At 39.1% G+C, this 22460-nt stretch overlaps 2 protein-coding genes and 1 non-coding gene across 5 annotated transcripts; 2 read left to right on the top strand and 1 right to left on the bottom strand.

Annotated features, from left to right (window-relative positions):
- Positions 1 to 647: 647 nt before the first annotated feature.
- Positions 648 to 719, top strand: trnaq-cug (transfer RNA glutamine (anticodon CUG)). The gene has a single exon. It is a non-coding gene; the product is annotated as a tRNA-Gln (tRNA).
- Positions 720 to 1059: 340 nt separating this feature from the next.
- On the top strand, positions 1060 to 14000 carry trnau1apb (tRNA selenocysteine 1 associated protein 1b). 2 transcript variants are annotated; one of them, XM_077558311.1, is made up of 9 exons: positions 1060 to 1220; positions 1676 to 1773; positions 2572 to 2671; positions 4438 to 4490; positions 6147 to 6275; positions 8103 to 8219; positions 9345 to 9645; positions 11689 to 11728; positions 13206 to 14000. In XM_077558311.1, the coding sequence occupies exons 1-9, from the start codon at positions 1185 to 1187 to the stop codon at positions 13340 to 13342; spliced, it is 1011 nt and encodes a 336-aa protein (XP_077414437.1). In that variant the 5' UTR covers positions 1060 to 1184; the 3' UTR covers positions 13343 to 14000. The 2 variants fall into 2 exon arrangements, with proteins under 2 accessions (XP_077414437.1, XP_077414438.1); XM_077558312.1 differs by having other exon boundaries at positions 1064 to 1215.
- Positions 14001 to 15405: 1405 nt separating this feature from the next.
- On the bottom strand, positions 15406 to 18831 carry fitm1l (fat storage inducing transmembrane protein 1, like). Of its 2 annotated transcripts, XM_077555918.1 has the most exons (3): positions 18660 to 18831; positions 17726 to 18415; positions 15406 to 17500 (listed from the first exon to the last, which is right to left on the bottom strand). In XM_077555918.1, the coding sequence occupies exons 2-3, from the start codon at positions 17902 to 17904 to the stop codon at positions 16870 to 16872; spliced, it is 810 nt and encodes a 269-aa protein (XP_077412044.1). In that variant the 5' UTR covers positions 17905 to 18415; positions 18660 to 18831; the 3' UTR covers positions 15406 to 16869. The 2 variants fall into 2 exon arrangements, with proteins under 2 accessions (XP_077412044.1, XP_077412043.1); XM_077555917.1 differs by having other exon boundaries at positions 17726 to 18831.
- Positions 18832 to 22460: the final 3629 nt, after the last annotated feature.

Below are 22460 nucleotides of genomic sequence, written 5' to 3'. Positions count from 1 at the left end.
CATGGAGGCGTCCAGGAGGCATCCGAACCAGATGTCCGAGCCACCTCAACTGGTTCCTCTCAACACGGAGGAGCAGCGGCTCGACTCTTGAGTCCCTCCCGAATGACTGAGGTTCTCACCCTATCTCGAAGGGAGAGCCTCGACACCCTGTTCCCTGCTCTCACTACAGATCACGATGCCATCAGCAAACATCATAGTCCATGGAGATTCCTGTCTTACTTTGTCTGTACGTGTAATTATTTTAACCACCAAAAAACAACAATATGAAGTATTTTGACCTGTCATAATTTACATTTTAAGGCCACGGATATATTGGTCCAGCACATCTGAGATTTGGAAGTGGCCCTGAGTTTGACACCACTGAGCAGCTAAACTAGGTTCTGACACATTTTCTCAAATTACCTTGAATTATAATAATGGTACTTTTTTAATCGTTTACCAATATACAACACTTATTTCTATAAATCTTAAAAGCGTTTATATTTTCAAACTTCACTTCCTGGGAAGCCAATGTACCATCACTGATGTTTAACTTATTATTATTATTTTTAGAACGGGGAGGCGACCTGTTTATCTCTGTAATCTCCTGCTGCCTGTTCCACAAACTGAAAAACTTTTGATTATAACAGAATCTGTAAAGCCGTTGTGGTTCCATGGTGTAATGGTTAGCACTCTGGACTCTGAATCCAGCGATCCGAGTTCAAATCTCGGTGGAACCTTGGTTTTGAAAACGATTGTGTACGACTCAATAATTCAGGGAAGGGAGTTTTCCAACCTTCCACATTTGTCCAAAACCGTGCACAATCAACCGATATTTATCCCATCAAACAATTATAGAGACCAAAGTTTAAAAGTGAACGTTTAAATTTCAAACAACTGTCACTTATCACGGTGGAGGCATTTTTTAAATGTATTTAGTTCCTGGTGAATATAAGAATTTAAACTTTGTTGTGCTTTATTCGCAAATGTACAGTAGATTTTTCAAGCCAAACTGTTCTGCTCCAGTCCAACAAGCGGCAGTATCTCATTTATCCGTCGATTGATACAAACAAGGTCAACCGGAAGTGCAAATAGCTGCCTTATACGGAAACATAAAGTACCTATCGATAAACTACCTATCGAGTTACTTTTTGAACAAAAGCTGGCATTTTGGAAGACCACTTTTCTTCAATTCAGTTAACAAGATGTTCAACAGACAAACGAGTCTCTGGATGGGTGATGTATGCTTTAAGTCCTTTCACTTTATAGCGTTAGCCTAGTTATATTTTAGCTAGTTTCGAACGTAACACGAGCGAATGTGTTCCTTTTACCTTTTACACTACATAATCGCGTTAAATGTAATTGTAATGTAATTTTTTAAAACCGCTTTGAATGATACGTTTTCATATTCTGTATATGGCTATTAGGTGTACCGTGGGGTGAAGGCGATAGATTACTTGTCTGCATCGCTGTTAAAACGCAGTGGTTATTTTGCGGTAACACCGGTCATGGCAAAAATAACTACTGCCTTCGAGCAAACGACGTTAGTATCTTTACTTGATCTATCAAATTTCTGAAGGTTACTATGCATTGTAATGTCAACTAAAATAGTTGTTTGCATGACATCACGATTTATTTTTTAAATTGATGGATAAATTGTACCTATTCCCTCATCCCTTCCAATTTGTTTGTTTAGTTGGACCCATACATGGATGAGAACTTCGTCAAACAGGCCTTTAGTGCTATGGGAGAATCACCTCTTGGAGTCAAAATAATCACCCACAGGATTACAGGGTAGGCTACTGTGTTCCTTCCCTATTTTTTTTGTCTTTTGTACCCAAACCCTGTCGTAATACCATGAGTACCTGCTCACTCATACGGCTTGATGATGACCTCTGAAAGTAGGTGATTACTTGAATATTATTTCGATTTGTCTCCTTAATTCTAACATTTAATACTCAGACATTCTCTTCTCAAATTAAACTAAAATAAATGTGATCTGCAAAATAAATACATTAAAAAAACAAATAAGAAATAAAATAAATAAATAATAAACCTTCCTTTGTTACATATAACACTTGAATTCTTATATTTAACACAAAATATTGCAACCCATTTGAAACAGGCATTTAAACTTTAATTGTCAGGAGCCAAGCAATGAAATGGTTGTGAATTTACTTACCTTGAAAATAAAATACATTACTACTAAATGTTTCCACGTACCCCCTGCAATGTGCCCTGGTACTTATTACGGTGGTTTGTTTTCCTTAAAAAAATCTAATGTTTTGCACAAAAGAGTTAAATAAAAATTGTACCTGGTGTAATGATTAAAAACAAATAGATCATAATGCACAAGTATTGAACGTAAAAGTTATTAAACTGGTTTTAGGCGCCAGTGATTCTTTTACATCTCATGAGAGGGAGCCTTGGCGCACATACAGTACAGAAAACACTGGCCTTTTACGTTGCCTATTTGTCTCTGTTGAAGTCTAGATGTGCACCAACCACCTCCGCAATATGTTTTATTTAATTTGCCCCAACAGATGGCATTTTCCTTCCACCTGTCCCTAACATTTTTGTCCTGTTGTGCAGCGGATCTGCAGGATACTGCTTTGTGGAGCTGGCAGATGAAGCAAGCGTCGATCGTTGTGTTCAACGGCTCAATGGAAAACTGGTTCCTGGCTCAAACCCGGTATGGCCGAATTGCTAGTTGCTTAGTTTTGACTCTTTAATATATGCTGAATATTATAATTTCTCCATTGTATATGTGAATACTACTGACCTTCCTTTTTTCTGCAGTGGTAGACTGTATGTTTTTAGCATTACTTCATCGTCTTACTGAGTGGATCATGGAGCACATTTAGTAAATTCCCTCCCTTTGTTATAGTACAAGTAGAAACAGAATACTTGTTGATAAATTTATGTATTGTGGTTTTGCTTTGTAAAAACACTTTAAATCAGTTAGGACCCTGTGGTACAGTATTAAGTAGGGATGGACGATTATTTTGATTGAGATTGAAATCATGATTAATAAAACTATTATTCATTGATTTTAAAACTTAATAGTTTTTTCAACTACTCAAAACTATGATCATTGCCTAATGTCCATTCATCCCATCCCGTTGAAGTATACATAACCTTGCATTTTCATTCTTCATTTTAAAACTTAAACATTACATTACCCTCTTTATGATATTTATTTTATTTTATGTCATTTTCACAAGTCTGGGGACTGAGTGGGCTAACTGGGCACCTCGGGGATTGTGTTTCTTACTATGTCATGAGGAAATGTGTGTTGGTATGGTCCCCCAAAAAAGTCCTTTGATATATTTGTATCCTTGAATTTTGCCGAAACAAAAAAAGTTAAAATGAAAATACTGTATACTAAAACAGTAATTGCGAAACAAATGTGTTCCTGCGGGTTTTGGCCTCTAAGGGGCAGTGTGGTGCAGTGCATCCATGTACACGTTTACAATGAGAACAGAAAAAAATTGCGACTGAATTCTATTAAAATAACTTGTTTTTCACAAATTGGGAAGAATTTGCGCCTTTGAATAGTATTATCTTACCTTTGGGTATTTGTTTCCACAGCATTTGTGTGTGAATATTTATTATTTGAAGGACTAGTACTCCCGAAGTTGATGCTAACTTCTTTTTAGCATTTGAATGGGATCCTCCATTTAATTGCATCAACATTAGCGCGAGGCTCGTGAAGTGTTAAAAACGAAGCACGTTTTGTATTTAAATACACACTGTATATAATTCTCTTTATCGTGTGTTTAGTTTACAGTTAACTCCAACTAGAGTGGCATTAAACAGCTTAAAGGACACGTAGGGACGGCAGAATCACACTGATTTGCTCCAGGCTAGCTACATGGCGCATTCGGGGTCCTTTCAATGTAGAAAACTTGGAGGGTTCTGCATGTTAATCGTTTTTGTTCAATCATCACATTTTAATGATGGAGAGAAGCCAAACTCGAAACCACGATAAAAGTTCAGTTAATCGTCCAGCCCTAGTAGTGTGTTATTTCCTTTTCACAGGCAAATATAACACTTTTTGTAGCATGTATGCATTTAGATGTCTGACATCTAGTAGTGAGTGCAAATGATTAAGTTGTGTATGAGAAAAGTTGGTGTCTAGTGGTGCATGAAATGACTGCTGCCAAATGACTTGGCCCTGTGAGCTGGCCAAGATACTGGGCTCCACTGTCCACGGGTCTGTACCTGCTGCTCACAGGCTGCTAGTACATGAATGAACTTTGTTTGAAGCTGGTGAATAGAGTCCTTGGTAGCAACTAACTGAGGAATGGGCTAAAGGATGGTCTAGGTGGAGGAGGTATGTAAACACAAATAACCATAATAATCTCTCTCTTTATTCCCAGCAATATCAGTGCTATACTACAGGACTTTGAAGAGATTGTGGTTGGCTTAGTGTGTGTTCTCTCTTCTCATTTGCAGCCTCGGAAGTTTAAGCTAAACTTTGCCACCTACGGGAAACGACAGGAGGCAGGGTAAGTTTGAGGAGTCGGACCGCTTATGTCCTTCTTTTCTATCCTGATTTATTTTCTGTTAGAATTCCTACTCAGAATAGATAGATAAGAGTTCAGATGTGCCGTCAAGATTTCCACAGGGATATGATTTTTCCGCTAATTCGCGGAATTCCGCTTTTTTTATCCCCCCCCCCAAAAAAAATTCATATTTTTTTTTTTTTTTTAGTAGTTCATTGTGTATGCACATGACTCCGACAGATAACATCTTCTGCTATAACAAAGACATTTGTGTTATGCTCTAATATGAGTTACTTTTCATTTGGTCATGATACAATTATTTGTTCATGAAATTTGAACTCTTCAACATTATTTATGTGTTAACTTAGTAATCACATTAGTTAGATATGATGATATTCTCAGTGATAGTTTTTAAAAGCAAAGGCAGTCCTGGACCTAGCTGGGTGCCAGCGGCCCCCAGACCCCCGGCTAAATTTTCAGATAATTTCACTTTGGTCAAATCACATCCCTGTTTCCAAGTCAAAAAATTTTTCAACTATATCACAGAAGCACAAGAGCTGTAAGTAAAAACAAAAAATGAAAAACTGTAGTTCATTGAATGCATTAATAGTTTTTAAAGGCAAACATCTCAAATCACTCGAATGCTTTTCAAATGTCCACAAATATTTTACACCATTAAAAAAAAAGAACCCGGCTCACATACAATACAGAATAAGTTCATGCCAGCAATACTCTCAACTCTATGTTGCTGCAATTTTATAATATAATAATAATATTTCTCAAGGGGTTGAACCCACTAGTCGCCGCGTTAATGTTGCCACTCTACAATGACGGTTATAGCTTAAACTCAACTAATCCACACTTGCGTCTTTTAGACACCCCTTGCTGAAATCAACAGATGGTGGGCTGATATCAAACTTGTAGCGGGGCTTCAAGCCAGCGTGTATTATTTAACAGCGGTATTGTGATTAATATTGCGTCAGTGGAATATAAGTAAAGCAGTAAAATGCAGCAGGTATTATCAATATCAGAAGGCGGCTCTTTTTACTACTTGCTGTCAAGTGAAAATGACATCACAGTTGCTCAGGTAACAACCAATCACAACACACCTTCAGAAAATGCGTGAGCTGTGATAAGTCATTACCTGAGCCCTGAGCAACTGTGATGTCATCTTCAGTCCACAGCCAGTGGCAAAATGGCCGCCCCCTGCGATGGATAAAAACGGCTGGATTTTGCTGCATAACCCATAACCCTCCCCCACGTTGTGCTCTCGTTATTCAACAAACGCATTGAAGAGTTTTGATCGTCCCTTTAGGAACGTTACGGAGGCTTACATTGCTTTCTTTATTCACGTTTCACATTGCTTGGCAGAGAGCCAGCTGCCATTTTATATCACTAAGTACTGAATGCGTTGCGTAATAACAATGGCGTGTACGTCCAAATAAAGTTTCCACAAAATGTATTAAACTGGAAATGATTTTTGAACAATGAATCTCTTAGTTATGGTAACAACCAAATAAATAATATAGAGCAAACTTGTAATAAAATAAAAAAAAGCATTGCCCTTGCCATTTTCGTCACTAAAAGTATACTCTATGTGTGAATACATAACAAATCAGAATACTTGATTCTCTCTTCTTCTTCTTCTTCTTGTACTAGGCCAGAGTTCTCAGTGTTTGTTGGTGACTTGGCCTCAGAGGTGAATGACGAACAGCTCCAGCAAGTCTTTAAGAGCTTTCCCTCCTGCAAGGGAGCCAAAGTAGTCACCGACCAATATGGCTACTCAAGGTACATCAGCTCACAGCAGGACCCAATAGAAAATCTATTTGGATGAAATTTGTATTTGGATATGGTGTATACCAGTGCTTCTCATACGTTTTACACCAAGTACCACCCCGAAACAATTTAACAGTCCAAGTACCAACATGATGACCAATATCAAAATGCAGTAGTTTAGTAGGCCGAGGTGTTCATAAAAAAAAGGGAAAAAAAGCATATGTTTCATTCCTTACAAAACTACATTTAATGTTGTAAAGAAAGACATGTCATCATTTGGGGGACTCAGAAAACCAGTCAGTACAACAGACACAGACTCTGAAACTGAACCTTTCAGAGTGGCCTTTTATTGTGAGCAGTCTAAGGCACACCTGTGCACCAATCATGGTGTCTAATCAACGTCTTGATATGGCACACCTGTGAGGTGAGATGGATTATCTCGGCAAAGGAGAAGTGCTCACTATCACAGATTTAGACTGGTTTGTGAACAATATTTGAGAGAAAAGGTGATATTGTGTGTGTGGAAGAAGTTTTAAATCTTTGAGTTCATCTCATAAAAGATGGCAGCAAAAACAAGAGTATTGTTTATATTTTTGTTGAGTATACTTCGGTTGCACATGATTAAAATGTGTTAAAGATGGGACAATTATATAATTTAACCACATTTTACTCATGTGCAATTGAAAAAGAAGTGCTTTTTATTTAGTGTAAAAGAAAATCTGCTGATGTCTGCATAACTTCTTTGTTTTGGCATTAAATGCCATTCTAGATGCAAATATTTCATTCATTGATTGCTCAGCACTTGGCCAAATAACCACACACTGCAGATTGAACTCTTAAGCTTTCCTGCTCCAAATAAATTCTAATTTGTGACTCGGCATAGCAAAGTGTATTTCAGTGATTTGGCTTTTTCAATAAGAGAATTATCTCAGCTTTCCAATTATTCAGTATATCAGCCATTGTGCTCCGCTACTCATTGCATCATTATTACCGGTACTCGTTACATTATGACCATGAATAGGTCAATACGACACGCTCCCTTTGAGCTGTGTGGCTACAGTGACTAGAAGCTAGCAAGCTAGGAGGGTCAAAGTTGTCAGCCAATAGACTCTCTTCTTTCACCAGACAAAAGTTTGATTCTACCCTTTTCCGTTCTTTAGTGATCAGCAGGAGAACATGGGTAAGATTTAAGAAGTTCGTCCGCTTTGCCCAAAATCCAGAGAAAAGTTGTTTGGTTTTTATTGTGTAAACAAACATTACAAGCTAAAGAAGTGACTTTATGCTGTTATTTTTTCTTCCGTCACACCTCTAACATCTCAACAGTAATTTCATTCTATAAAATTATAACTCATTTAACATTTAGAAATTCATTTGATTGGCTCCCCCTGCCAGTCATAAATCACACTCAGTTGGACAGGGCCATTGCGTGTAACAACACACTGTGAGAATCACTGGTATACGTTTTTAATGTAATCGACCAGTATTATAAGCAAAGTGTACACAGTAATTTACAAATGTATGTTTGTTCCTGTTGTCTAGTAGCTTCTGGATAACAACACAAGGGACCTTGATCACTTGCTACATCCATTTTCGCTAGAAGCCTGAAGAAAATGTTTTCTTGACGTCTTATGCTAAAACTATTGTTTTCCCCATATAGGCTAAGCAAGAGCAACAAACAATTGAAGTGATGCTACTTCATGTTAAAAGTAAAACCACAAGTTTCAGTTCTACCACAATTTTACCCATCTATATACCTTTCTCAATATATGTTGCTTTTCAATAAAAAGTTTGAAATATAGCAAGCCATGGAGACGAGTTCTGACTGCTGTTTGCTTGCAGAGGTTACGGCTTCGTCAAGTTTGGCGATGAAAATGAGCAGAAGAAGGCAATTGAGGAATGCCAAGGCATTGTGCTCGGGGCAAAGGCACTCCGACTCAGTCTGGCTGTGGCAAAGACGTAAGATACTTATATCATCATCATCATATGACATCGAAAGAGCTAAAGCTGGGAGTATTTTTGCTTTTTGGAATGACATTATTTGACACTCTAAATTGTCCCTGGGTGTGATTGTGAGTGTGGATGGTTGTTCATCTCTGTGTGCCCTGCGATTGGCTGGCAACCAGTTCAGGGTGTACCCGCCTACTGCCCGAAGCCGGCTGGGATAGGCTCCAGCACCCTCGCGACTCTTGTGAGGAATTAGCGGTTAAGAAAATGGTTGGATGGATTTATAACCCGTCACAAAAGTCCCAATTTGTTGCCACCCTACTAACCACAAAGTTGAATATAACAGCAGAATAGAAATGGAGCAGCTATGTATGTAGCATACAATAAAAAATACAGTACTGTTAGTGTATATTAAATTTCCCTCATGGGAGTTCAGTATGTCTCTATAAAATGGCAGACGTGAATGTAAATGGCTGCAAGAATGGCAAAAATAATCAGACAGATTCACACATCTGGAAAACAAAAAAACATCAAACACGCGGCAGTTAACCCTTTAGAAGTGACGACACATCTGGTTGAGCTGCGCAAGTCTTACTGCTTTTATTTTGAGTTCACGTTCACTTTTTGTGCAGTATCTTCATTTGCGTTTTACGTTCTTCTCAACACGCCTCATCGAGGCTGGTGTTTTGTTTGGAATATTACCTATCCATTAATTTTCTCAAGCACTTCCTCCCATTAGGGTCACGGGTGAGCTGGAACCTATCACAGCTAAATTTGTGGGCAAACAAGTTCCAACTATTCACACTCGTGGACAATTTAGTATTCAACGAACCGAACATGAATGTTTTTGGTATGTTGGAGGTCGCCAGAGTACCCGGACAAAGACCCACACAAGCATATGAAGAACATGCAAACTTGGCACAGGAAGAGCCAAGATTCTAACCCTATGAGGCAGACGTGCTAACCACTAGGCTCAGCATGTGACCCTCATTCACATTAGATCAACATGATGGACCAAAAAGTCAACTATCGCGGCATATGGCAAAATGTCAAACTTTTAAATAATACACCTTGAAACATTTTTACTTGTCTCCTTATAATTAACATTTCATTAATTTGTCTTCATTTGTTCTGTAGTCAGAAGACAAGCACCTGGCTGGCCCCAAATCAGAATTACCCGACCAACTACAGCCAACCACCATCTAGTTATTTTGGCAACCCCAATGGTGGGGGTCAAGGTTACTACTCTCAATGGGGTAGCTACGATCAATACAGTAGCTACAACAATGGCGGCTACAACAGTGGCTACAATAGCGGATATAACAGTGGCTACAACTACAACTATGGCCCCTATGGATACCCACCACCCAGCCATATGATGCCTCCACCTCCCACTGGGTTTCCGCCCCCGTTTTCTGATGTGACAGGGGATGTACAGGTATGTGAGATTCACTGACGCTGCTGCTGAAATGAAAAGACCTCAATGGATTTGTATAGTGTTTGTTTACATTAAGGACGTCAAAACTTAAGAATGACAATTTTTTTTTTAAGGCTGTGTTTACTTGAGGATCTTAAGTATTGTTTGAGCTGGTAGTGGTACTGATGTTAAGTTATTTTAATATTTCTATAAACTATTAGTGTTCAAACTATGGCCCAGGGGCCATTTGCAGCCCGCCATCCTTTTTCGAGCGATTCGCAGCATATATTATAAAATAATAATATAATAATAATGTAAAAAATAACACAGCCTGCAACCCTATAAGCGAAGTGCACATCTCGGACTGCGCAGTGCATTGTGGGTAGGGGGGCGTTACCCGGCTACCAAACAGTAGTCAAGAGTAATGGAAAGCAATGGAGACTTAACGATTTCAACCGCATGAAAGTTGATGATTTAATGAAGCGTTTTTGGAGTCGCCGTGGATTGGCTGTTACGAGGGCTGCGTTCGGCAACAAGACAGAAACGGAAAGACGAACTGGCTGCCCTTGCATATGTTGCATCGATCCAAAAACTACCAGTCTTAATGACAAAAGAGGAAGAAAGAGACGCTGTGAAAAATGACTAGGTCACTGTTAATCGTTGGAGACAAAGTAATTTCGGACCCCTTGAAGACAAGTGACGGGTGGCTGGAGGAAGTCCATGGCTTGAAACTTTGGCCACCTTTGCAAGCCAGCCGATATTGCTGAATGTGTGCACTTGACCCGGAGTTGTATCGAGGACACAAAACCGGGACGCGATCAAGAGACAGATAGGATCTTTCTTCACTGAAGGGGACAATTGGGGGCTAGAAGCAGGTTTTTAATTGACCGTCACTCCATTAGTTTGGTTACACGTACGTCCACTAGCAAGCTTCGAGCTGCTTCCGTCTGCTCCCTCAGTTTCAGGATTTTGACAAAATAAATGTGTTCACGAAATTTTCCATTTTAGCCTCTTTTACGTCCGTTTGGATCTTTTTTTTTTTTCTGTCTGGAAATTGGGAAGAGTGAACGGAGGTTTACAAGCGTACACTTCCGTCTTCTTGAGCTTTGCAATGGTGTTTTTTTTTTGTTTGCCCTTTAAACTCGGACAGTTAAAAATGACACCAAGTGCACCTGTTTTGTCACTTAAGGCTGAAAGCCGTTTTAAACCGTGCTTGCAAGCTTTAAGGTGTGGAGTTACGCAAACACTTTCAGCACTCCATTCGCCACCATTCAAATGACGGCTTTGTTTGGTGGCATTATTTAATTTTATTTTGATTTTCACACATGCACAAACGTTATGCGCACTTCGCTTATTGGCAGCAGGACGTCCCCCATGGGTGGGACCCACCTGACAACTACTACCACTAATATGACTACTGTATTTGAGTTTCTAGCTATGAAAAGAAAACTACAGTATTCAGTAGCATTTGTCTTTATAATGCTTTATGAGTTATCCTCCACTTTCTGCTCTGTGTCAAGATCTGATTTGTGAACACATGTCACATGAATAATATGATTCTCTAATTACCATCATTATGACCAACATTAAAATACAGTAACATGGTCAGCCCCAGTATTCATCAAAAGTAGAATTATAGGGAAATAAATGTACTTATGATTCAAATTGAACATGTTGTACATAAAGAAATGTTATAAAAAAATAAATGAAAATGAATTGTCCCTAAAAGTTAAATACAACTCAGCTGTATGTATCAGACTGATATGGATTTTTTTTTTAGGCCGGTAACTATTCTGGTAATTGGGTAGAGTAAAATTCCAATAACTGATTATTCAGTCTACACGGTTAATTTAGTTTCTTCTTTCATTTCCCAGCAGCACAAAAGTTCAAATTGTTTTATAAACTGTTAAATGAATGTCCTAATTATCGCATGTTTTTAGCCAGTTGGTCAAATTGGGTGGAAGCTACCTTACAAGTAACGTCATTGCTCTTTGACTTTTGCATCATTAATGATGTTCATAACTTAACATCATCATATTCTGAATGTTGATTGGTCCTCGGCAGAGTCAAGAAGAAGCTGGAGACGGTGAGGATAATGCAGAAGGTAACAAACTTTCGTTTCTCACTTTTACTGTGCGATGTAATAGTTTGCTCTTGCAGGTGAACCGCGAAACACCGCTGTTGTGTCCTTTTACATGTTACACATTTACACACGTGTCCTGATTTGTATTATTGTCCCACATTTAATGTCGTTGTATTCCAGTTTGGATGCTTGGTTGTCATTTTTGCATATCTGTTGTTGAAATGCTATCCAAAGTCATTTTGGTACAGTAAACGTGCAATCAAAAACAGAATGCTCTAAGGTTTTTGTTTTAAAATGTCACAAAACACAAAAGTCATTCGTCATAGAAAGAAATGTATTTCTTTAGCTTTTGGTGATATGGGTTGAGTAAGTTGTAGTTCCAATTCTAATTTCTTTAGGGAACCCTTTTAATGCATTTTTGCTTTTGGAAAATTAAAGAAAGCAAAAACATTAGACATGAGGGGACCTCAAATGAATCTGTTCGTACATTACTCATCTATAAAATTAACATCAATAGAGTGACAGAATCATGGGTATTGGTTTTGTCGTAAAGCCTTTCACTGAAATTACTTGATTACAACCAAATATTGTCATGTGGTACATTAACATTTGATCTAAAATGTATTAACAAAATCTTCAAAGCTAAGGAATTCGCTTATTGTTATCCGTTAGGTGCAGAATCAACCGAATACACACATAGACAAAATTGTTGGTACCTTTCTGTTAATAAGAGAAAATCCAACAGTGGTCATGGAAATTACTTAAATCTGACAAAAGTAAAAATTAATCAACTTTTAATGAAAATCAGATGTTTTTAAATTGCGAAGAATTATTTAAGAACAAACTCATGAAACAAGCCTAGACAAAATGATGTTACTGGGAAAAGTTTAAAAGGGGACATTAGCTCTCTGTTCACAGATGCAAAAATGAAGCCTGCCAAGAAAAGAAAGCTGTCCCTTCTGTGAAACATGTCGGAGGCTCGGTTATGTTCTTGGGCTTGCTTGCTGCACCTGGCACAGGGTTTCTTGAATCTGTTCAGGGTACAATAAAATCTCAAGATTATCGAGGTATTCCAGAGAGTCCGAACGCTTGGACTCAAGGCAGATCATGAGCCTTGAAACAGGATAACTCAAGACACACAATCTAAAAGCACACAACAACCAAACATTAGCAAAAATGTTATTCAACCACATTTGTCATATACAGATTGACTACATTTCACAATTCTCTGCATTTCCCGAAGATGCATATGTGAAGCCAACAATCTGGATTTTGATCTTTACTCCCTTTATGTATTACTGTTTTTATGAATACAATTGTGCATGTGTTTCATCTTTTTTACTGTGCTGCTTCACAGGAAATGCTAACATGAGATAAGTGGTTGTTAGACATTGTCAATTGTGTTACTTGTTAGGGTAACATTTCGTATTCACTGAAAATTGCGTTTCGGTCCTTAACGCTCTGCTACGGTGCTTCTTGTTTTCTGGGTGTTTTCCAGTGCCATTCCAAGAATGTGATGTGGACCAGTGGAATACCGATTTTATGCAGCGCAGCGAGGAGGTCTTTAATGCCTTGATGGACTGTCACTGGGAACCACTGGACTCCTTTGATTCTGATATACCGTTACTGTCTTGATCAATTCAGTTCATCCTCGTTTCCCTCCGCAAACCTCACCGGCAATTTCTCCTCATTTGGTGTTCAGGATCTCTGTATTTGTCAAATCCTAACCCTACATACAACTGTACATGTCATCACCTAATTGTACAAGTATACTTTGATTTTATTGTTTACCATGTTGGTAAGATTCACCATAAGGAGTGACATGATCCCTTATGCCACAGTGTGTGTTGGTAGCTTGGGAACCAAGCATTAAGGTCACCTTGTGTGATGTTCAACGTCCATTGTTGCAGTGCACACCTAATGCCCAAGTACAATTGCAGTTGTATTGAATTCGGGTTAATGGTCACCTCAGAAAATAGAAAATATAAACTGATCCCATTGATCCTTGGATGTTCACTCCAGATCGTACTTATATTGTTTGTATGTACATTGGATTATTCCTGATTCAGTTTTTGTGTGTGTGTGTGTGTGTGTGTGTGTGTGTGTGTGTGGAGGAACTTTGTGGTAACCCTTAATGAGGTAAGGATCAAAACGAGGTGATGGTCTATGGATGGTTGTGATTTTAAAGTAACTCAGTAGGGTTGTTGTGTCAATACAGCAGCATTGGATAAGTATTTTATACGTATTTATCTTTTCTGAAACTATTTGATCAATTAAAACGCTTTTAAAGGGTTTCTAGTTCTGGTCATTTAAAATGTAGATCAGTAGGGTTGATGTACATTTTACGGCCCAAGTATTATTACCCTTGTCAAATTAGCACCTTTGTTTGGTGTGTTTTTTAGCATGGAACTGGCACAAAATTAGATGTGTCAAATGATGCTGATAAATATTAGCTAGAGGTTGTTTTTTTTTTTTCTTCTTCTCATTTCCACGAAAGGTTTCAAAATTCTTGCCTTCTCTCAAGATATATACCAGATGTTTAAAATGTACAGAACATGATAGCAATTATCAGGACCCTTTACAATAGTACAACAGATGCCTCTAATGATGACTCCCATAATCCAATTTAAATTCCCTTCATAGTGACGAGACCTCAAAGGACGTTTTGCTATATTGTATAGCGAAACGTTTGTTGATTTGTTATTGATGCAGAACATACATCAATTGTTTTTAGTTGTAGGATCTGAAGCACACACACAAAAAAAAAAACTTTTTGTTGCGAACCATGTATGGATTTGCAAGGCAAAATGCTGTCGCAGCAAATAAGGTCACATCCACTATTGATGCGAAGTGTACAAAATGTGATTTATTTCAAACATTTGACATCCAACAACCTTTGTCTCCCTCAAAACTACTTTACAGAGGTTATTAACTCAAAATAGGCACTTTATTTCTTTCACCTGCACAATATGAAAATACTGTACAAGTGATTGCCTTTAAGTAGATTATTATTACTGGTGCTTCCAAAGTCAATGTCGTTGCAGTACTTCAGTGTCCATAACTAATGAATTTGTTCCAGGTTTATGATTGTCAGATTGCTACTAATTAATTGTATTGCTCACTCATACAATTGAGGGGTGACATGGTTCAAAACTAAACAAAAACAAAAAAACATTCACATTTGTAGAGTTCATTATAATTCATGAGTTTATGCATCTCTTGTGACATTACAAATGATGACGGTCACTACCAAAGTAATTTATTTCTAACTCCTGAATGGTGGACCAGCAGCCTGAAATGTTCATTTTAATACTTAAAGGGGAAGTCAACCTTAAACATTTCTTTGTGTTGTATGTGACCTCACTAGTCTAAACATGACATTCTGATTAAAATTACGTTTGTGGCATATGAGTTATGAAGCAAAATGCAGCCATTTTTATCCATCTCGGGGGGCGGCCATTTTGCCACTTCCTCTCAACTGAAGATGACATCACAGTTGCTCAGGGCTCGGGCAATGACCAATCACAGCTGTTTTCTGAAGCTGAGCTGTGAATGGTTTGTTGGATATTGATAAAAACTGATGAATTTAGCTGCTTAACTCCTATTCCACTAACGTAATATTAACCACAAGACCGTATATAAAACAAGTGGGGCTGCATAGAACATATGGACAAGAATTAATTTTTTTTTGGGGGGGGGGGGGGGGGCTGACTTCCCCCTTTAATACATATTTTAGCTGTCGCTAGTGAAGGCTTTATTTGATTACTTTATTAAGTGTAATCTTTTGCGTGTTCAAATAAATCAGAATTGAGATCTCATGAAGAAGTTTTCCTTGCAAGGATTTATTAAGAGCTCTTAAGAGACAGGAAGAAAGCTTACATTCGAAAAGTAATGATAAGCTCCCAGTGTGTGTAGAAAATATGGAAACCCCCAGGTGTCTTTATACTAGTAGAAAAGGTTCTCTCCGCCTCTTACATTTGACAGAGAGATAGTGTTGAAAATAAGCAGGCACAAGATACTGACATGGTCATCTCAGCTCCCCACCAGCTTCGTAGAAATGATGTGGACAGGCTTTGACCTTGGGACCTTCAGTTTTTACGACCAAATGACTAATAACAAGAGACTCTCACAACTTTTAAAACATAAACGTTCTTATCTCAAGAGATGGTGAGGAGTAAGAGGTTCAAATGAAGTTCACAAAATCATTATCACATTGTTATTCATTTAACTACACATGGTTATATCACATCTATATACCTATAACTAAATTCAAAAACAGTAAAAATATAAATTGAAAAAGTTAAATGTCAACACTAGCTACAGCCGAATTTTTTTTTTTTTCAATTACTCTATTATTTATGCATCGTATCAGTACAGAACTGACAGCAATGCACCAACAGTGGCGTCTGTGGCTCAGGGTGTAGAGATGGTTATTCAGTAACCAGAAGGTCGGCTGTTCGATCCCTGCATTCCCCGAGTCATGTGTCGTTGTGTCCTTCACACACATTGCCTCCAGTGCTACACACACTGGTGTATGGAAGGTGTTTGGTGGTGGTCGGAGGGGCCGTAGGTGCTCACTGGCAGCCACGCTTCCGTCAGCCAGTGGCTACTTAAGTAGCTTACCGCCACCGCATTGTGAATGTTTTAAGTGCATGAATAATGTATCCATTCATTTGTAAAGCGTCTTTGAGTGTCTAGGAAAGCGCTATATAAATCCGATGCATTATTATTATGTTTCTGTAATGCATATATGACTGGCAATAGTGTCAAATTATAAGGTCATAAACAAACTTGCCTCGATCTGGAAGATATTGCGCTTGTATTGCACCAAAAACACTCACTGACATGCTCCGGTATGTTCATTACATTGTAAGTGCCTAGAAGGATGTCAACTGATGGGGACGGGGCTTTTGCAAAAGGTCAATTGGGCATTAAAGTCTTGATTGGTTTTAACAGTGCGGTAAACAGGCTTGACTAAATTCATTAAACTTAATCCTTTCACGCCCTCTTTCACCCACAATGGTTCATGAAAGTTTAATGACACAATGATAATTTGTAGAACCAGAAGCAACTGGGAGTAGGGTGTTAACTCTAGAATGGAACCCACATTCCTCTATCACCCAAGCGCCCATGTGGAACGACTCAGATCTCTGTGTTCCACATCAATGTTGGTTTTTGAGCAGTCCAAGTCCTGGTCTTCCGGGGCAGTACCAACAGGGACCCTGACAGTACCACCCTTGATACAAACCTCTCCAACTCAAACAACCAAGAGCCCCTCCTAGCAGCTGAGTGGGGAACTGGGGGAAGTAGGCCAGGAGACAGAGGAGCAGGAAGAGCCAGAGACTGAGCAGGAGGACACAGAACAGGAAGAGGATCCTAAGTGGAGCATCAGAAAATCCACCTAGGCTCAGGTAAGGGCCAAAAACTGCTGTTTCTTCAGCGAGGAGTAGACAGCAGAGACACAAGAGGAAGACGTCCTCGGAAACCTCGTATCCTCTCCATAGCATCCCAGCTTTGAGGCATTCTGCCTTTCTCTCGCCTTCTCGCAACACCAAGAGAGGCTGACTGTCGCCGATCTCCGGGCTGCCCGTTAGGGCCTCGTAGCAGTTTCCTGTAGCATTTTCCAGAATGCCGAGAAGTTTGCAGAAGACGAACCACAGTCCACCGGCCAATCCAAGGCGGGAGAGATGACGGAACGACAGTGAGAGGGAACGACGGGTGGAGAAGGACAGAAGGAAAACAAAGGAGCCGACGAAGATGCACGTCCATCCCCACCCAGATCGCAAAAACATCCTGGAAGAGCAACACAAGGAACCAATCAGTAACCAAGATAAACTCGTTTGGACGGTGGACTACAGGTTGGTATGTCTGCTTCACTGTTCTAAGATTTGGGGTTCAAATCTCTCATGAACTCGGTACATGAAGCTGGTACAAGAATATCTTTGGGCACTTCGGCTAGACATGCTGTAAAGTCACAGCATTCATTCTCACATTAAGGCAGACGAGACGTAGCCCTACCTGTAAAGGAAGTGGCTTCTCTTGGCAAAGACGCTGTGCTGCGACACCCAAAGACTCAGCACTGGGCCAAACATCACCGTGGCGGACAGCGCAAGGTGGAAGTGACGGCGGAACAAAGTGTTTCCCAGCAGGTGGGCGACCAGGTCCGTTAGGACCACCAGTACCGTGTTGAGGATCATTGCTATACCTACAGCTAAACCCCTCACTGGGACACAGAAAAGTGCCTGCTGCTGTCCTGGATAATGTCCTTCGCAGTCCTGTTCTGCATGTGCCAAGTCACGCGAGATTTGAATCCAGGCTAGAACTCCCTTGATGTAAGACACAAAACATTTACATAGTAAAAATAGGTAACCTACAATCTGGTGAAGGACTGCGAGATGCTTCCTTGCTGCATTGACAGCAAACAAACGCAGATCCGAAGCTGCCGTCAATCCGTTAGCTGCCTCTGTGCAAGTCGAACCAGCCAACTGCTTTGTGGCATTTCAGGCTCCAAATATGTGCACAGCATGCTGTTAAATCCAGCCGTGAAATTCTTAAGTTGCGGAGAGAGGGTCTGTGAGCAGTTTCGACTGCAGGAGAAACGTGAGCTGCCGTCCGTCTTCTTTGACTTTGTACATCAATTTCTCACCAGTCAGTTGCTGTGTAATGGCTGACTCAAATCCCTCCGCAGAGACTGCAGCAAACTGCAACCTGATGACAGTTCATTGTTTAAGATCCCCAACCACAACACATCAATGCTGTATACAATAATGCCCAACAGGATCCGTCATGTTGTTTGAAAATCACAGAAAGGCCGAAAGTAACGTGATTGTGTGTAGGTTTTATCTCACCTGACCTACAAGCATAAGAAGCCATGAATTAAATGGCATACCAATTATGTATATTAAAATGAAGTGTGTGCACGTGTTTGTGTGTGTGTAATAATAGCACTAACCTTTACACTGAATCCAGGCTAAAGATCAACAGCTGCGACACTCCATCTGCTTCTCCTTGTGTGTAGGTGGGTGGGTAAAATGTGACGGCTGTTATAACACAACATAACATTTTAAGAAAGGTATTTTTGCTCAACTGTATAAATAATACATTTACAGGGATCACAGCCAGAACTCAGCATTTACTCATGAAAACCGTATAAATCTTGAAGTTGATCTGTTTCTTGTTGTAGTTGATGTATCTTTGTAAATTAAGTTGAAGACTATGTGGCAGAAACTTGGACTCGAGCAGGGAGCTTCAATTAAAATTCAGATGGGTCCAGTTGCAAGGGACTTCTCAGGTCAAAGTTCCCGACCTCAAAACGTTTTGATTTGCGTAGCCGACCCATCCATCATTTTTTTGTACCACTCGGTCTTAATAGGGTCATAAGTGTGCTGGGGTCGAATCCAGCTGACTTTGGTCACCAGCCAATTGCAAGGTACAGTACATACAAACAATCATTCATACTCACATCCATAACTACAAACATTTTTTTTTGTTTCACTTAACCTTACATGAATGCATTTCCATTTTCGGCCACCAGGTTGCAGCACACTGTATACATTTGAAAGAAGCAGACAAAACAGGAAATATTTCAAAATCGTTTAATTTTTGCTGACAAGATTACAGAGATTATGTTAAGCCTTTTCCATCCTGCGTTTTACGCCTACAGAAAGAAATGGCTGCCGGTTCATTTTGTGATGTGCATCTTTGGCCATGATTTTTGATGGATGTTAGGTTTGTTAGTTTGGAAAAAACACATTTACTCTAAACACTGGAATCAGTACTTGTTTACACTGTACAATAGTTTTTTCTTATCCATTGCTCTTCTCTCTCTCTCTTAAATGAATGTATTGTGCGTAAAAAAAAAATCCTTGGAGAGTACAGTTGTCCCCAGCTATTTGCAGGAGATTGGGACAGGCTCCGCCCGCAAATGGTGAAAATCAACATATAATTGAAGCCAGTAAACAAACGGTTTGATTGACTAGTTAGTTATGGTCACGTTATCACAGCACAAAAACTGCTGTAATGCTGAATATGGCCTCTGGGGTTAGGGTTGTCCATAACAGCTGCCTGTTTGTGAAAATAAATAAAAATACAGCGCAATGGTGCACATAATAGTTATTTAATGGCACGAGACGTTGACTTGGTCCAGACTGTGGTCTGCCATTTGAAGATGCCCAGACTACTGGTTAGCATGCCTACCTCACAGTTCTGAGGCTTAGTTTTCAAAAAAGTGAATGTTAGTTTAACTAAAGATTTGAACTTGTCCGTAGTTCACATGGTGCTCTATCAGATTGACATCTGGGGAAAGCACAGACCATTTAATTACAGATTTCCTAGTAAGGAGGAGATGAGTCCACGTCAGTGAGTTCCTAAAGGCTTGGATGTGGTCAGTGGTGCCCCCTTGTGAGTTATTCATGCCATACTCAGACCACCCCAGTGTCGAACTCAGACCACATCAAATTGGGGTGCAACGTTCCTGTGCATTTTTGGCTTAATTCTTTCTCAAACACTAAGTGACCCAATTTTAATTTTATGGAACGAGTGCACCTGTGGTCTAAAAACATGTTTTCAGAGTGAGTGAATTCTTGTAAAAATATCCCATTGTTTTATTTTAGCATCCAACGTCCATCCTGATGTTAATTTTGGGTGAGTTTATCTTTCTTCTTCTTTTTTATTTATTTATTTTTTTACTTGGCAATGATTGCTTATTCGATTATTTTTATAACTTGCCTGCTACCCCCCCTCCGGTGATATCTGTTCTATCACCTGTCAGACAATCCACTGCCTGCATGGCCACTTACATGGCTCCAAGTATCAGTATGATAACGTAATACTAATGTCATGGTATTGGTGAGTTTTACTTTATACTTGACGTTTTGTGTTCATATACGTGTTAATAAAGAATCCTATTCATTGAATTACTTATTTGGGTATTCTTCTGTGTGTACCTGTTATTCAATCGTCTTAGTATTGACATTTTATTTTTCTAGCATTGCTAAAAAGAAATGTAATTGGGGCCTAGAAAGAACATTTATCAAAACTTTATTATGTTAACATTTCAACAATAGCAAAGATTTTATAGTATGGCCTTTATAGGCCGACCACCTTTATGGATTTGTTTCTTACAAGGTGCAAAACACAACTAGCACTGACGACTGCCAGGTTAGACTTTCTCCCTCATTTATACTGTGAGCCGTAATCCTTTGTTTATTCATTATTTAAATATGGACTCTCAGGCACATGTCTCACACTTCAGATCCATTAAGGATCTTGTGTGGGCGGTGGTGCGGTCACAGTAACCGTCATCACTCTCATCTCACCTCCAATCCACCCAAAGCATTGGCTGACAAAACAGACAGCTGTCCACTGAATCAAAATGGGCTCTGCCTTGTCCTGCTAAATATGTTCCATAAGGTAGTTTACATTTATATATATATATATATATATATATACAGTATATGAAATGCATCATGTCAATGAGATGTCCCCACGATGATACAAAGACAAACGTGTGCGTAACAAGATGAGGATAGTTGCCAGTTCTGTCAGTCAGCTGTTGTTTTGCACTGCCCATGCCGGTTTTGTGCATGGTTTGGCTCAACTACTGGAGGACTGACATCAAATCTGCCCCGTTGCTATCAGGTGTAAATGCCATTTATAAGTGAACGCTCTCAAATACACATGATGAGTGTCTGTATGTCATGCAACAGTGTGGTCAGGAAAGATATCAAAGGTTTATAAATATCAATCACATGTGCTGTACAAATAATTTAATAACTGCTCGACACCAAAAAATAAAAAGAACAATAATATGCTGAAAGACGTTCTGTTTTGTTTGGACCGAGCCCTCCTTTAAAGTCAACATTTGTACAGTGGAACATCGAAAGTGTGAATTAACACATCACTTACTCGGCTTCACATTTCAAAACAAATTTCCCCATAGCTACAATGAAGTGAAATGTCCTGTTCTACTGCCAAACTGTTGTTAAATTTACCTACATTCAAATAAAAGGCTAAAAATAAATAAATAACGCAATGTATATTGAGGAACAAGTAGGCTACGGAAGCGTATTGCATTCACTTGTTATTTTTGGGGGCAGCTTTATTTTTTGTGTAAGTTTTTAAATTTTTATTTTTCGCAATATTTTTACTGTCATTAAAACAATATTTAGAAAAACTGAGAAAACTACTCAGAAAATCAGGAGGAAATACTGCTCAGAAAAATAGTCCGAAAAACAACACCAGCTTGTTTCTTGGAGTATTTTTTTCAATTTTATTTTTACCTCTGAACTCCAAGTGACTTGTTGTAGACTCACTAATGGCGGACACTTTCTCGCATACCTTAAACGTACCTTCAACTATATGACTTACTGCCTCAGGTAAGGCATGTACCGTAATTAGTAACACATACAGTATTGGTAATGGTTTATGCTTTTTGTTTACTGTATACTATTAGTCTAATGTAAGATAGGTATATCGTCTTATGGAGCATGTAAATATCCGAACATCTCAATCCATTGCATGATTTTAGTAAGCTAAGAGTTAAGTTTCTACGATAGCTTATTGCATCCGGGAAAGTGTCCAGCATTACCGAGTCTGCAACATTACTGAGTCACTTGGAGTTCAGAGGTAAAAAAAACAAAACGAAAAGAAAAATTACTTCTGTTTTTTAAATTACACCCCCGCCCCCCTGTTTTTCTGAATATTTTATGTCTGTTTTTTTCCGTTTTTGTTGTTGTAATTTTTCCTCCAGTTT

This window comes from Vanacampus margaritifer, chromosome 2 (genome assembly GCF_051991255.1).
Source record: "Vanacampus margaritifer isolate UIUO_Vmar chromosome 2, RoL_Vmar_1.0, whole genome shotgun sequence".
NCBI classification, from domain to species: domain Eukaryota; kingdom Metazoa; phylum Chordata; class Actinopteri; order Syngnathiformes; family Syngnathidae; genus Vanacampus; species Vanacampus margaritifer.
The sequence above is the reverse complement of the archived record's forward strand: the minus strand, read 5'-3'. Positions and strand labels throughout refer to the sequence as shown.